We start from the raw sequence: 16,788 nt of genomic DNA on the forward strand, positions 1-16,788 counted from the left end.
TATACAACAATATTATAGATTTATAGAAAGAGACCTTCTAAAAATGTTAAAATGTATTACCGGCACGCGAAACCTTAAATTAGAGTGAATAAATGAAGACTCGGCACACCACTTCTGAAAGGTTGCCGACCCCTGGTCTAGATCCATCCTTTTTGGAACCCCCTTTCAGGTAGTTGAAAGCAGCTATCAAATCCCCCCTCATTATTCTGTTCGGCAGACTAAACAATTCCAGTTCCCTCAGCCTCTCCTCATAAGTCATGTGCTCCAGCCCCCTAATCATTTTTGTTGCCCTCCACTGGACTCTTTCCAATTTTTCCACATCCTCCTTGTAGTGTGGGGCCCAAAACTGGACACAATCCCTGTACAGGTGTGCAGAAACGATTGGTAAATCAGCATCTGAATTATTTTCCACCAAGTCTGACTTCTTAGTTTGGAAGGAATCAATTTCTGTTTCTGCTGGTTGACAGTCTCTTTCTCCTATGCTGGGATGGAAAATATGGATCACTGTAGGGCTGAGTGGATCATTCAATTTCTGTGTCCATTCAGTCTTTGTATCTTCACTCTTTCTGCTGAGTCTGCCAGTGAGGGTGCACTTTTTGGGATGTAGAAACCTGGGACAAGATGAAGAGCATAAGCTCATTTCACTTTAAGGTCTTCATCAGCCAGCATTTAGTAACGCCCTTTGGCAACCGACCTTCCTAAGATGGATTTGAATAGTTGATTTAGAGGTGAAAAACCTATCCCATTACCTGTGTAATTCAGACCCCCAGAAAGATTGTCTTTAAGACTGACAAAGTGAATATTTTTGCAGAATCTTGGTCAGTTTTCTCAATAGAATTTAGATGCATATGCATTTCAGGCTCTCCCTTTCCTTCTTTTATTATTAATGGCAATCACTTGTCCTGAGACTTTAACTTTTCTTTTACAATTTGAGGATTAAGACTTTCTGTCTTCTGTGTTGTTTATTGACAACAATCCTTTTTATTAACACACTTTTATAATTCACATGTTTTAGGCATTGCTTCTAGAGCCATTAAGCCCACATTGGGTATGATTGATCCTTTGCATACAATCCATATGCCAGAGCGAGTAGTGGCCAACAGTGGCTTTGATGTGCTTTGGTAAGTAGTCTATGTGGGATGCTGGATTTGCGGGGAGGAGTCGTTTTAACTTAGAAAAACAAATACGGTACTTTAGAGGGAGAAAAAGGACCATTTTCCCTAACATGTCCATTTTCAGTCTGTCTCAGTCCCACCTTCCTGTTTCTTCAATGCACCATTCCCCTCGGTCCTTCTCACCCTTTGAAACAAATCCAAGTGCCTCACTCAGTTGTATAAGATGAAATGTACATTGGATGCATGGACCAAAATACCAACTATTGGAAGTGTGAATCCTTGAGGCCAGCTTTGAAGGTTTAAATGCTTTGCTGGAGCACAAGCAACACATGGCAAACCTAATTTAGGCTGTCTGACAGTCATCTGCTTCTCATGAGCAGAGACTAGAATAGCAGGGACTTTAGGGGTCAGGACCGAAGCGCATTGACGTTCCACATTCTGTGGAAGTCTGTGAGGTGCTGAGTGCTGCAGACAAGGTCTCAATCTCCCTCAACTCACAAGACTGGCCCAGTTTGTATTATAGCTGCTCCAAACCAGTGCTTTTAGTACGTTGCTTAGCACAAAAGTTCTTCAAAGTTTTGAAAGACACATTGGAACAATCATAGATTAAGGATTTTAACTGCATAAGATATGCAGAAGATTGGATTCATTGATACAGCTGCTTGTTTATGCAGAGACACCTTAAGGAAATAGATGTTAAAATAGGATGACAAATGTATTGAAAGTTATAGTTGTGGTATTTCTCAAACTATTAGCTGACTATAGTGTCTGGAAAAATTCATTATTTTTAATGGAGTTTAGTTATTTATTTTTAAGCTCTAAATGGTTTGGCTTTAAATGCTTTTCTATTGGTTAAAAATGTAAATAATGCTTATGTTTCATGACTGCCATACCTAGGAGACTTGTCCATCCAGTATTCTTGAATATCAAACTCCCAGTTTTTTAAGGTCAACCTTTAAAAGAAGGTAGATTATTATGTTGATAGTCCTGGAGTCTTTAAATCTCTCCTGTCCTGTAAGAAGGGAATGCCCCTTTTGCAGGAGCTCAATGTTGTTCAATGGAACTGAGCTTGTAAAATGCCAAATCCCTTGCAGGACAGACTGTGTATAGGAGAAAAATGGAACCTTTCCGTTTTCAAGTATTTCTTCCTTTTAGCCACGCACTAGAAGCGTACACTGCTCTTCCTTACAAGATGCGCAGTCCCTGCCCTTCAAATCCAATCAACCGGCCTGCTTACCAAGGCAGCAACCCTATCAGTGATGTTTGGGCTGTCCACGCACTGCGCCTTGTGGCAAAGTATTTGAAAAGGTAATGTATGCCTAGCAACCTTTCACCTTGATGATAGGTTTGATCCTGAACACCTGGCAGGAAGAATGCTGGTGAGGACCTGAGTGCTAGACTCTGAGGGTACATCTACACAGCAAAGAAAAACCCACGGCTGGCTTGTGCCAGCTGACTTGGGATTTCGGGGTACTGGGCTATTTCACTGTTGTGTGGACATCTGGGCTCAGCTGGAGCCCGAGCTCTAGAACCTTCTAGTCCCAGAGCTCGGGTTGCAGTCCAAGCCTGGAAGTCTACACAGTGAAATAGCCCTGCAGCCTAAGCCCTGCAAATACAAGTCAGCTGGCATGGGCCAGCCATGGGTTTTTCTTTGCTGTGTAGACGTACCCGGAGATGAGGTGAATCGCTATTTTAGGACATCATTTGCTATCCTAGACCCTGGCTTTGTTCTTAGCAAGGCAGAAAATGCCCAATAAAATTGGAACTAGGTTAGGCTGAACAAAGTTGATTTTCAGGGGTGACTTTTTAAAGCAATGCATGAGGATTTAGTTGAGAATCCCCGATGTATAGTCATGAGTTGCACAGCTAAATCCTAGAGCAACGTACCTCTTAATATTCACCTTTCCATAACAACCTTAGGCAGAACACATTATAAGATGACACATAAGTACTGCTATCATCTGTCTATATGGCTTTCAGTATAGTGAAAGGACATTTATATAAAATACTATGCAAGTACATCAAGTAAACATTCACCTATGAGGTGTTAAAATTATATGTTTGTTTGAAAGTAGCTCATTTAGAGTACAGCCCAAATGGAGAGGCTTTTGTTGACTTCAGTGGGAGATGATCTAGCCTGTGAGTAACTTTCAGCTGTTCTGTTTTTTATAATCTGAGGATCAACACTTTTTCATCTAAAAGGCTTTTATAGCACATAGTTATGCTGACATCCTATTTATTATACCTTTAGGGTGGAATTTGCCCATGAGAGTCTTTCTGTATCATCAAAGTCCTGAAGCAGACTTGGGTGTGAGGAGGGAGAGTGGCCAAAACCCTCTGAAGCTCTGAAGGCGGGCTCCATGCCAGCACCAAATCAGATGATGTTGAGGGAAGAGCTGGGGGAGGTCTGGGATCTGCACTTATGCTAGTAGGCAGGAACCCCTACACAGGGGAAGGGAAGGAACAGTGGCCGTAATTCCAGTTTCTAAACTGACCCAGCTCCTACCTTGGCCCTTATATCAGGGCCAGCTGTGGCCTGATTGGGTGTGGCCACAGCTGTGGCAGCTCTTCACCCCTTTTCTAATTGGGTCGCAGCCACATCCCTCTCCAAGGGCTGCTTTTAACCCCTGCTCTCCTGGAGTGGGGCAGCCACCCTACTACAATCCCATTTACACAACTGCTGTAGAGTGAAGGGTGAGTTTTGCCTTTACTGAAGCAGTTTCGTGTAAACAGACTCTTTCTCTTTGATTATCTTTCTATCTGATCCTTTGCCCAGCTCTTTTTCCATTTTTATTTTCGTTCCGATTGTATTACCCCAAATGAGCGTTTTCCCCTCTCCTGAGTGTGTCAATGCAGGTGTGGATTTCTTAGTGTTCAATGTTTGTGCACAGAGCTGTCAGGATGCCAGATGATCATGAAGCAAGGGCTAACATGCACCTAGCAAGTGCTTTTGCTGGCATCGGCTTTGGCAACGCTGGTGTTCATCTTTGGTGAGTAGAGGACGTGTGTCAGCCCCTTTCTAAAACCCTGTTTCTTTAGTGTTTGTTTCAAATTGTGTAGGAAGCTTTCAGACAAGCAGTCCCTGAACTAGTGATGTGATAAGATGCTTTGGGCCAGATTGTCATACCCTTCTTCACGTGAAAGAGTACCTTATGTCATGAGTATTCCTACTGAAGTTGATAGGACCCTTTTGTGGAGTAAGGTGGTACTTGTTATTCATAAGGATAACGCAGTCAAGTCTTATGAAAGTTTCTAGGACCAAAATTTGACCTACTTTACCTTGCTTGTAGGCACAGGTTGCATAATGTTTTCCTTTTTTATAAAAAAAAAAAATCAAATGTTAGTGTTCACGCTTCTAAAAATAAATAACACGTTTAACACTCAGTTGTACAGCCCTGTAATAAACACCAATAACACCCCTATAATAACAAGCTAGTGAACATACCCAGAGGAAAAATCTTCTGCCTTTCCTGAATCAAGGCCACATGTAATAAAACTTGTTACTGGGTTAATTGTTTTGCAGACTAAAATGAGCTATAATTACTTAAAGCTCTTTAATTATATCCACAGAAATGTTAATGCCCATCCAAATGAGCTAATGACGGTCACGTCTTCAGTTCAGTAAAGTACATATGAATGTTCCCATTGAAGTCAGTGGCACCACTCCTATGCTCATAATTACGTATGGGCTTAATGTGTTGAATCAAGGCCTAAACCCAAAATTCTACAAAAAATCATTGCAACTCCTTATAAATAATAATCTATTCTGAGCTCGTCTCTGCACTCCTTTGGTTTGATCAAGTAAAATCCCCTTTGTAAATAAACTTCCAAAACTTTCCCTTAAGCACGGTTAGCATGATAAGAAACTCCCAGATTTTGATAGTAAGGTAAAAAATGTCTAAGGTACTTTGAGCCGACCCCGTTATCCCAGTATCTGAACACCTCGTGATCTTTTAATGTGTGAGCTAGAGAAGTGCTGTGATCTCCAGTTTATAGATCAAGACCTAAGACACAGAGCAACTAAGGGCAAGATTTTTGAAGTTTTCCGATTGGCTTCAGTGGGACTTAGGCTCCTAAATACATTTAAAATTCTGCCCCTCAGTGACTTATCCAAGGTCACACAGGAAGTGTTACAGAGCAAAGAATTGAACTGAGGTCTCCCGAGTCCCAGGCTAGTTCCCTGACCACTTTCTTTCTTCTCCAGCCATGGAATGTCTTACCCTATTTCTGGTTTGGTGAAGAGTTACAAAGCAAAGGATTATAACGTCGATCATCCTCTGGTGGTAAGAACTGATTATTTTCATTTTCTTACATACTCCTAGCTCTTGTACTTATCTTACATTAACAAGCTTTAAATTATGTTAGCCTAACACATTTATTGTGGCAGCAGTGAGAAGTCTGTCTAATGTGCACCGTGTTTTGTTTTTCTCCAGCCACATGGTCTTTCTGTGGTACTCACCTCCCCCGCAGTATTTACTTTCACAGCAGAGATGTGCCCCGAACGGCACTTGGAGGCTGCAGAGATACTAGGTATGAATCTCTCTTCATAAAACCTACTGGTACAAATCAAGTTTGTGACTGGGGTCCCAATGGAGTAATACGATCACTCAATTAGGGTGAACTGCAAAGAATGGAGCAGCCAAACCCCAAAAAGCTGGTGGATATTCCAATACTTAGATTTACCAAATCAGCATAAAATAGCTTCTTTATTACCTTACTAGTTACTCAGAAGTCCAAACAACACAGTTCCCTTAAAGTGATCCAGCCTCAGGCCTCCATCCAGGTACCTAAGTCAAATATGATGAAGATTCCTGAAAATCTTATTTCATCACATAAAAGAAAAGGAGCAGGCACATTACCTCCTAGGTTATTGAATATTCCAGATCTTACCCAAATACTCACTACAGCCAATTATTAACTAAACTAAACTTTATTAAAAAACAAAAGAGAGAGAGAGAGAATGGTTAAAAGATCAATATCTATACAGACATGAGTTCAGTTCATTTAGGTGCAGATTTATATCCGAGATGTTGAGCTTTGTAGTTGCAAAGAGTTATTTTAGATATAGTTCATAGGCTATAGTCCAATGTCCAAACATCATATTCAGGACGTACCAGCATAACTGTGACCTCAGTCTTGCGACTCAAACTTCCCCTGATGAAGCCTAAGCAGATCTGAGATAACAGAATCAGGACCCAAGGATCTTTTGTCCAATTTCATGTCCTTTTTGAGAAGTTGGAGTTCAAAGGCAAATTAGGATGACTTTAAAGGCAGTCCATCACCAGTACTTAACTATAGAATTAACATAAGGCAATTTGCTTGTTCCTCTACCATTCACAGATTATTTGCTATACATCTCAAAGAGAGATGAATACAGAGATATCCCGTGTTTACAATTCATTTAAATGCTAGGATGCTCTTCTGATCTCTGAATTATCAGAATACAGCATAGACAGGGACTGTTGATTACATCCTTGACCCTACTCATATATATGTAAAAACAGAAAAACACAAACATTATCTTCCCATGTGTCTTTTGAGGGTTATTTATTTTGCGGGATGTTTAACCCTTTCTAGCCATGCATCACAAAGTTCTTTCAAAACTAGCTTTCGGAGGGAGGGGGGGGGAATCTCGGTATATAAAGAATAAAAAAGTGGGTTGTGATCATTCAGAATCTAAAAATTAGGGCTAGATCCTGGAGTCTGGCTGGGCACAGCACAAGGGGGGATAGTTTGTGTGAAGATGGGGTAAAGCTCACCTTTGTCACTTCCCCCAATCCTGGATCCATGGGTCTCCAGGCAGAAGTTAAAGGAGCCTTTAGGTTTCACCCTCTGTCGTTTTAGACCGCAACTTACACTCCAAGGGACCAAAACTATAGTGAGGAAGTGGTGTAGCATAAGGACATCCCAGCCATGCTCTCCTTTCCCCTCCTCTTATGCTGGAAAGTTAGGTCATATAAGAACGTCTGCTCTAGCGCTGTACTCTCACCTGTTCCATCTTTGCTCTGGGGTGATCATCCTGCAGCTGGGTATGCTAGCTCACAGGCAGGATCTGCTGGTAATGTGGCACATGACAGCAGAGGAGCTGACCCTAGAAATCTTCTTTCTAACTGGAAAACTTTCAAATTGAGAACAACTCATGTATGAAATGAAGATTAGCTTGATTTCATTTAGCATAGAGTAGTTATGACTGATGTCTCTGGTGTGTATGAAGGGAAGACACTTAGGAGTAGATAGCATAAAGCAGGGGTCAGCAACGTTCGGCACGCGGCTCGCCAAGATAAGCACCCTAGCGGGCCGGGCCAGGTTTATTTACCTGCTGACGCGGCGGGTTCGGTTGATCGCGGCCCCCACTGGCCGCGGTTCGCCGCCCCGGGCCAATGGGGGCGGCGAGAAGCCGTGGCCAGCACGTCGCTCACCCGCGCCGCTTCTCGCCGCCCCCATTGGCCCGGAACAGCGAACCGTGGCCGGTGGGGGCCGTGATCAGCCGAACCTGCCGCGTCAGCAGGTAAATAAAACTGGCCCGGCCCCCCAGGGTGCTTATGTGCCGAACGTTGCCGACCCCTGGCATAAAGCATAGGAAGCTTTAAGTACACTTACATCTGCATTAGCTAAAAGGAAGTGATTATAAAACAAACACAGTTAAACACTTGCAAGCAGGAAACATGTTGAAAGAGGAAATATTTTCCTTCACAGTGGATAATTAATTCTGTACAACTCAATGCTACAAAATATCCAGAAACTTGGTAGGTTTCAAGAAAAGATTAGACCTTTAGATGGATTGTGAGAATGTCTATACTTACTTTAAAAAGGACATATACAACATTAGAAGGGATTTAGACACTTCTGCTTCAGAACATGGAGTTAGAAAGAATCTTCCCCTATTGGCAGATGATTCTGTAATTGCTGGATATGGGGTTTCTTATAATCGTCTGATTATATATAGCAATTCCTACGTCCCTACAAGAAGCCCTTCAATAATAACCTTTATTCAAATGGTAATACTCTGTCTTATACATTGGCTGAGAAAATACTAAAAATATGTATCTTATATGGCCAGCTCAGAGTATCTGGCATTGCAATTCTTAGTTACATTTGACTTCCTCAATGGAAATTCAACTGGTTACTGTCTGCTTTGCTGTTATATAAAGGATTCTGTATAAAATGAATCAAGTGTGTATAAGTGAACTTGTTGATTCTCATCTTGGGTATTTACTTTGGGACCATAATTCAGTGTCCAAGTGACTGTAGTAGCTGATTCAAATACGTTAGGTTGCCAAACACCATGCCTAGCGGTAAAGTAGTAACAAACAGCCATGTTTATGTATATGTACAGCTACAGATTTGAGTACAGCCAAATAAAAGCTTAATGCCTCTCCTGATGGAAATAGGGGTGTGTGGCCGTAGATTTATTGCAGTAAAGGAAATATAAGTGCAGCCTGAAGAGTGATGCATTCTTTAGGTTAGCAAAAGACTGGTCCCTGGAACAATAACATTTGGGGTGTTTTTCATCACCTTTTTAGTCTGGCTTTTCAGACCTCCTCTTCTCTTCTTCATTCGTTTCTTTCCTTTCCTTCTCTTTTGCTACTACCTGATCATTCCTGAAGCCCTTATATTCTAACTGCCCTTTATACTGCAACACAGAGAATGGCCATTGACTGTGTGGCAATAATTCCAGTAGCATGAAACTTCATATGAGACTCCATCATGCTTCATCACCTAATCCCTTATAGACACTGCCATCTTGCTACTTTACTATCCAAACATCTAAGCCCCCTGAAATGAGTTTGTTGTCCTCCCATTAGCTTTAAACTGTTTTGACTGTTGCACTGAGTTCTTAGAGAACCAGAGTGCATTTTCCTGTAGTTATATTTCACATTTACTCATTTTTCAGTAAACTGCATGAGACAAGTTCAGTTCTGGTATAACTCCATTGACTTAATTGGATTTACACTAGGAATGAATTTGGCCCAAATGGTTAAAAATAAAACTTGGGATGTTTTTCTTGCCTTTATGCATGTACATCTTTCCCATTTCTAACGGAGCTATGGACACCCAGGGAGGGAGGGGGAATAGCCTTTTTCTAAGAAACATCTGTAGCTTTTCTATAAATGTTGACTTTAACCTCCTTTTCATAGCTGTTTCTAGGACTGTAATTCCTCCGCCCCCTTCCGCCCTTTTGAATGCTTGTCAACATAAAATTGAGAAGGGGGAGGGAATCATTAGTCATTGGTTCGCACATCCTCTAGATGTCAGCAAACTCAAGGCTTTGAAAAAATGAGTATATGGCACTTTGTCCCCAAAAATAAATATTATGGCTATCCACTGACACTGATCTGGTCTAACTTCCTTTCCACACTGCTTTCAGCAATTAGTCTGACTGAGAAGTGCTTTTCCAGGCAAGTACAGTGGGAGAGGAAGTTAACTTGACAAGACAGTTAGTCTTTCTAGCAGCAGTGAACTTGCCTCTCCTGATTTTGTTTTATTCCATCTCTACAAACTAGTCTAACTGCAAAATGAAGATAGAGATTCCCCTTTTTTATTTGGGGTTGCCTTTAGCAAGTAGGCTGTTATATGTGGATATATGCCGCTGCTATTATGATTAAATTAAATCCAGAACAGCTTCCTCCTCTTTCTCCACCCTACAGTCAAAGCTTTGTCTTATTTTAGGAGCTGACATCCGCACTGCCAAAATCAAAGATGCTGGGCTTATTTTGGCAGACACGCTCCGGAAATTCTTATTTGATCTGAATGTTGATGATGGCTTAGCTGCAATTGGTTATTCTAAAGCAGATATCCCTGCTTTAGTGAAAGGCACTCTCCCTCAGGTAAGACAGAAAACACAGGTGATTTTTCCTAAAAAGCAAACTTTTAAAACTTTTTCTTTTAAAATAAATGTTCCATTTAGCAGTTTTAAATGGAGAGAATGATAGTCAGTTCTCTTCTCCTAGTACAGATTGGGTTTTCTTTGCAGTGAGATAGAGAGAGTGTGTGTGTGTGTGTGTGTGTGTGTGTGTGTGTGGTGTTTGGTCTTCATCTATCATTCATTCATCTTCAAAAGAGAGGTTAATTATTAGAGCTGGTCAAATAATGCAACATGCACATTTTTTCAGGTGGGAAAAGGAACGTGTTTTTGCAGAATTTTTTGTGAAAAATGTTCCCTTTTTTTATCTAGCTGTTCTAATTATACAGGCAAGTAAGTTTTTATCTGATGCTTTTATAAGACTGCTATGTGCTAAGAATGATTAAACTTGCTTTGCATTAGATTTTCCCTACCAAGGAGTTTCAATACTCTTCTAGATGGCTTTGTTCCACTGCCCTCCATCTGAATTTGAACTAATGTCCTCCTGGAATGAAACAGTTTACACTTTTAATACCCTTTACATTTTTATACTCACAAAAAACATTTCAAGTAAGATGGACTGAAATTAGAGGAAAATTCATTAATTCCCAAGTAAATGAGGACATATTCTGAAGATTTGTCATGCTGAAAAAAATTAAAAATTTTCACTTTCTTATGACATCTATAAACCTCAAAGCCTGTTACAAAAGATGTCCTCATTCCCATTTTACAGGAAGGGAAGTGACTTGATCAAGGTGTCAAACTGATTAGTGGCAAAATGTGCAATAAAACAGAGGTCTCTTGCTCCTGAGCTGATGCCCTGCTAAATGTGTGTGACAGGACTTTTTGACAGTTTGTGTTGATAAATATGTTGGTCCTTTAAAGTATTACTTTTTACAGATAATTATAAACACAACATCCCAAGGAAGTATATTTTGTTGTTGTTGCTTTGCTGAGATTCACCTGTGGCTTGGTTTTTCTTTTTCTCATCTGTAACTGATTATTAATTCAGAAGCCCATCTTAATTTACTGTCCTTTTACTGCATATATAACAAGGCGAGCTAATGTGTTTTCAAACCCTAATTTAGTATACAAAGTATAATGTGGTCCAAATTCATTTGCTACTGCCTGTGTAATACGTTACCTACAAGGGGATTTCAAACAGTTAACTCTTTGATATTTTTTCTTTTGATCCAGCCATCAGTTTTCTTTGGAACACCACCACCACCTATTAATATTCGCAAAACACCTTAGTCCAGATTGAGACCACAAATAAACAAACACTGCCAAGTGTACTACCACCATAAAATGCATGCTGCAGAGAAATAAAATGATTAACAGGTTTTAGTCAGCCAGTTTGGAGGTTTGAAACCTTGGAGCATAATGTTTACACTTGAAATAGCTCATTTTTGAGAAAACCTGTTGAAAATGATCCTGCTTACAATACAGCAAGGAAGTCTGGAGAAGAAGTTTATGTTCCATGGGCCAAATAACGGCTGGTCCTGTGTGGGTGTTCTGGTTGGGGGGCGGGAAGGGTGGATTTGAAAGGAGAGGTCAGAAGGGCCTATTTGCTAGCCGCACCTCGCCTCCATGTAAACATACAAGAGGCAGCTATAATTTGGCTGCAACCACTGATGACTGGCCCTGGCACAAGAATTTACCAGCTCAGAGAGGCAGAGCCACAGTTCCATTCTCTGTGTACTGGCGATATCACCAGGGCTGTGTTAAGGGAATGCAAGCTGCATCTATTTAAAGGTATAGTAAAAGCTTCTATTCATTGCACTCCATCCAGAGTCATTGGGAACATTGTGGCCCTTTACAGTTGTCATGTCTCCCATCATCTGCTTGGACAGGTGTTCTTAGCCCATCTGTGCGCTCCACTGACGGGCAGGAAAATTGGCTTGATGACACCATTGAGCACCATAAATAACTAATTTTTTTTAGTGTTAAACTAGTGATAAACCTAGGTAGAAGCTTAGTTTTTGTCCTAAGTAATGCGAAGCCTTTTTTTAACACTGTAACACGTGTTAGCTTTTTCTCTGTACCAGGGATCTCAAACTCAAATCACTACGAGGGCCACATGAGGACTAGTACATTGGCCCTAGGTCCACATCACTGAAACCTTTTCATACAACGATACAAAAGTATAGTCAAAAATGAAAAAAATGAAGAGTAATATAGTATGCTATTAAAAGTCAATGTATTAACTTTTTAAAAACTGTAATGTGAAAAGTCAGTGCTAATTTTGACAGACATTTCATTTTTGGCCACTTAGCTGGCAGCGTTTTGCATGAACCAGAGCATCAATATTAGGTTTGATATCCTGAGACGAAACCAATCTCAGTGTTGCTTGCAAATGTTCATCAGTGAGCCTTGACCTTAACACGGATTTGTTAATCTTCATGGAAGAGAAAAACTGTTCACATATATATATGTACTTCCAAACATTTGCCATTACCTTTGCGGAAGCAGAGAATAACATAGGAAATCTTTCTTGTGAAAGAAACCGGTAGAATTCTGGAATTCCAACATCTGTATACTTCTGCTTCAAAATGGTATCACGCTGAAGCTCCACTAACTCCATCTGCATTTCCTCTGCAACATTGTCAATTTCCACAGCAAATGGTGTGGGGAAAAAAGTTGAAAATGTGGTTCAAGTGCCTTGAAATCTTTAAACCGCACATCAAACTGTTTGTGCAAGTTAGAAATGATATCTGCATATTCTTTCAAGGATTTGAGTTCAACTTTTCCTAAGGAATTCAGAGTTGAGAAATGGACCAAATTGCCAGCAGTCAGCTGTTTTCCCCCACAAAGTAAGCTTGACTTTGAATGACTTAATACTGTCATACATCTGTGTTATCACCTGTTTCCTACCCTGAAGCTTCAAGTGCAGTGCATTCAGATGATCAGTTACATCTGTTAGAAAAGCAAGGTTGTAGATAAAAGTGGAATCAGCAAGCTGTGGAACCTCCTTGTTCTTCATTTTCATAAGGAATCAATCTCCTCTCTAAGTGCAAAAAACCCTTCAAAACATTTCCACAATTCAGCCATCTAACTTCAGTGTGATACATAAGTTCCTCATATTCGCTATCCATACTTGCTAGAAAAGAAGTGAACTGTCTGTGATTCAGCCCTCATGCACGTATAAATTAATGGTTTTAACAACTACATCCATAACTTCCTTCATTTGTAGACTTTTACTACACAGAGCTTCTTGGTGCAAAATGCAACGTATACTGGTGAAGCTAATTCCTGGTATATTGAGGCTGTTCAGTTTGGTCTTCAATAATCCAACCACACTAACGTTTTCAGAGCACATTGATGGTGCACCATCCATAGCCAAAGATACAAGTTTGTTCCATGGCAGCGCAGCTTTTTCAATGCACTCTTCCAGTCCTTGAAATATGTCACGTCCCGTTGTGATACCCTTCAGTGGCGTTTAGTCTAGCAATTCTTCAGTTATATTCAAATTACAATCTACACCTCTAATGAACACTGCACACTGTGCAGTATCTGATGCATCTGTACTCTCATCAAGAGCAATTGAAAATGCTTCGAAGTCTTTTGCCATTTGAATCCATTGTTTCTGTACATTATCTGCTAAATCCGTTATCCTGCAGGCAACTGTATTGGCAGACAAGGTTATGCCTTGAAAAACTTTCTTCCTATCACGACATAAAATTTCACTGGCCTTCACAAGACATTCTTTTAAGAATAGGCCTTCTGTAAAAGGTTGCGATGATTTAGTTATTTCGCTTATCACAAAACTTGCTCTTAATGAATCTTCGCTAGACTTGTTAATCTCTGAAAAGAAATTTCTTTGCTTGGCAAATGCTGCTTTAAGTTGCCGAACTTTTTCCTCTCGGATTTTTCCCGTGAATGCATCATATTTTTCACAGTGCATCGTGTCGTAGTGCCGACACACGTTATACTCCTTGGGAACAGCAATCATTTGCTGACAAATAAGGCATTGAATTTTATCTTTTATCGCTGTGAAAAAATATGAATTCTCCCATTTGTCTTGGAAAACTTTTTCTTCCATGAGTGTTTTTTTTTGACACTGAAGTAATTTCAGAGGGGTTTTAATAAAATATAAACACTCAGTAATGCACCTCACTCAAATGACAAAACACGCATTTACTTTTAGAATTACTTCCGTTCAAGATGGCGGTATCATCAGAAAGACAAAGAGTAAGTAAGTAAACACACTTAAAAATAGGGCTTGATATCGTACGTGGACTGTTCTAAATACACCTCTACCCCGATATAACGCTGTCCTCAGGAGCCAAAAAATCGTACTGCATTATAGGTGAAACAGCGTTATATCGAACTTGCTTTGATCCACCGGCGCGCGCAGCCCCGCGCGCGTCCCTCCTCTCCCCCCCGGAGCGCTGCTTTATCGCGTTATATCCGAATTCGTCTTATATTGGGTCGCGTTATATTGGGGTAGAGGTGTATAGATTTACAGGTAAATTGTGACCATGATGCAACGTGCTGTCCGCCATGTTTTTCGGACAACAATTCTTGTAGTGCAGTGGCCTTTTCACTGTACTTGTATAATATTATACAAGAATCGCACTCGACAATGAATATTTTTAACAAATATTAGCAGTAAATAAATTCCATCATAAACAATAATCCTCATTGATTTTTTTCCCCATTCAACAATCTCGACATTATGTAAACAACAATGATGCCGATGTACATTACCTTTCAACAAGTTCCTTCTTGTTCCCAATATGCTTCAATTCCCGACACTGTAATCATCTTTTCAGCTGGATTTTAAAGTGCTTTTCCATTAAAGAATGTCAGTTTTGCACCTGGAACATCATTTTCAGTTAATGTTATGTGCATAAATTCGTTGTTACAAGCCATTGTTCACAGTATTTTTGCTAAGAATCAGTCCCTGGCTGTCCGAAAGTTTATCTGTTCTATTTTTAGAATGATCAGACACTTATGACATTCGTGTACGGTATCAAGCCCTATTTGCATTATTAATTATTTTACAAATTCTGGGTGTCGTTGCGGGCCACAGGAACCCGTGTGTTTGAGACCCCTGCGCCATACTGTACCTTTCTCTGCATAACCTGGGAGGAAATCTCATGAAGCTGTTGAATGTGAGAGAGTAGAAATATTGATTGTAACGAGCTAGCGTAATGACAGAAACTTTGTTTTTTCCCATTGGCCTCTGACGACAAAGCAGAGTCCTCTCTTGCAACACCACTGTTCCAGTACTGGACAACTCCCAAGTTAACAAGTTAATAGTTTCAAATAGCCTAGGAACTTTCAAGACCAATTATAGGGCTTAGAGCCCCAAGTCAGCAAAGCACAAAGCATGTGTTTTTTAATTTCATTTAAGTCAGCAGGACTTAAGCATGTGCTTAAGTGCTCTGCTGAATCCTGGATCCAGGAAGACATTCTTCCTGAACATCTATTTTGTAATGTGATTTCAGAAAGTTAGTTCATTAAACAACCTCACTACTTGGTCCTTCCATACCTGTATACTGTGGATATTTAAATTAATCCTCATTCTTTCAGAGTCTAATTCTGCTAAGAGTTAATCCACTTCCGTTGGTTTCAGTGGGAGTTAGGGTCACTCAGTATCTCGTAGACTTTGATCCGTCCGTTGTGTGGATTGAAGCCAAAATTTTCGAAGATGGGTGCCTAAAATTAAGTTCCTAATTCTGTATTTAACAGTCTGCATTTTAAAAAAAAAAATTCAAAAGTGCCAAACACCAAAAAAACCCCACTGAAGTTACTGAGAGGCCAGGTGCTCGGCCACTTTAAAATTAGGTCACTTCTATTTAGGAGTTGAACTTCAGACATCCAACTTTGAAAATATTGTTGTCAATGTTTATGAAAATTACAGTAAAACCTGTCTGATTCTCTAAAAATTCCCACATATAACCGGCAATCTCATCCCCCCTTCTTAGCAAATATTTAACAGCATGATGCTCTAGTGGCGTTTTGTATTATAGGACTTAATAAATTTTGTGCTCTGTAGTACAGCATGCTAAAATATACCTAAATATTATACACGCAGCAGGTAGCACCGCCTATTATTAAGGGTGCCCAGCACTTCCCATTGTAAGATCATGTTCTCGGTTGCTTATAAATAGTGCTGGGCAAAATTTTTCAGTTTCAGATGGAACTTTCTGTCACTGAAAAATATAGATTTGGGTTGACTGAAACATATTGCAAATTCATGTCAAACTTGCCAGATTGTTTTAGTTGGGAAAAGAAAACTCAAAAAAATTCCTCAAGAATGGAAATGTTTTGTTTCAACATTTTTTAAATGAAGCATTTTGGTTTGAAAGCTTTTCATGTCAAATTTTACTTGAATTTTATTTAAACAAAAAACACAAATGAAACACTTTTTTGACCTGAAGCAATTTTTTTAAATTATTTTTTTGGTTTTAGTTTTTTGGTTTGTTACTGAACACGCAGCTCTACCTATAATTTGGATAACTTTTGAGCTGAATTTTTTCTTCCTGGGGTTATGCTTCAGGTGAACGTTTTTGGAAAATGTTACCTAAAATGATCTAGCCATTTCCAAGAACAAAGCAAGGGAAAAATATGTTGGCCTTGTCCATGTAAATTCTGTCAACCTTTTCTCTGGAAAGCTCTAGTTTCTTTGTACTTTGGAGCAGAGGCTTGAAATCTGGCAGGCAGGCGGCCTTCATGACAGATATTTGCCTTTGGACATCCCCAGTTCTGGTGTCCACAATTCAAGAAGGTTATTGATAAATTGGAGAGAGTTCAAAGAAGAGCCACAAGAACGATTTAAAGCATTAGAAAACATGTCTTATAGCAATATACTCAAGGAGCTCA

General features: G+C 40.0%; 1 protein-coding gene and 1 long non-coding RNA gene across 5 annotated transcripts in view; one reads left to right on the forward strand and one right to left on the reverse strand.

Annotated features, from left to right (window-relative positions):
• Window positions 1-16,788, forward strand: part of ADHFE1 (alcohol dehydrogenase iron containing 1) — a 38,049-nt gene that overhangs the window by 17,134 nt on the left and 4,127 nt on the right. For 3 of the 4 annotated variants that reach the window (XM_042845428.2, XM_065585669.1, XM_005288084.4), the window contains exons 8-13: window positions 1,016-1,121; window positions 2,271-2,423; window positions 4,007-4,105; window positions 5,320-5,398; window positions 5,549-5,645; window positions 9,786-9,943. In XM_042845428.2, the coding sequence (XP_042701362.2) occupies window positions 1,016-1,121; window positions 2,271-2,423; window positions 4,007-4,105; window positions 5,320-5,398; window positions 5,549-5,645; window positions 9,786-9,943 (692 nt within the window). Of the gene's footprint in view, window positions 1-1,015; window positions 1,122-2,270; window positions 2,424-4,006; window positions 4,106-5,319; window positions 5,399-5,548; window positions 5,646-9,785; window positions 9,944-14,104; window positions 14,149-16,788 lie in introns of all 4 variants that reach the window. The other variant, XM_065585668.1, reaches the window with a different exon arrangement.
• On the reverse strand, window positions 5,640-15,242 carry LOC135981731 (uncharacterized). The gene is made up of 3 exons (XR_010598893.1): window positions 15,030-15,242; window positions 14,668-14,777; window positions 5,640-6,279 (listed from the first exon to the last, which is right to left on the reverse strand). It is a non-coding gene; the product is annotated as an uncharacterized LOC135981731 (long non-coding RNA).

Source organism: Chrysemys picta, chromosome 2 (assembly GCF_011386835.1).
Source record: "Chrysemys picta bellii isolate R12L10 chromosome 2, ASM1138683v2, whole genome shotgun sequence".
NCBI lineage: Eukaryota > Metazoa > Chordata > Testudines > Emydidae > Chrysemys > Chrysemys picta.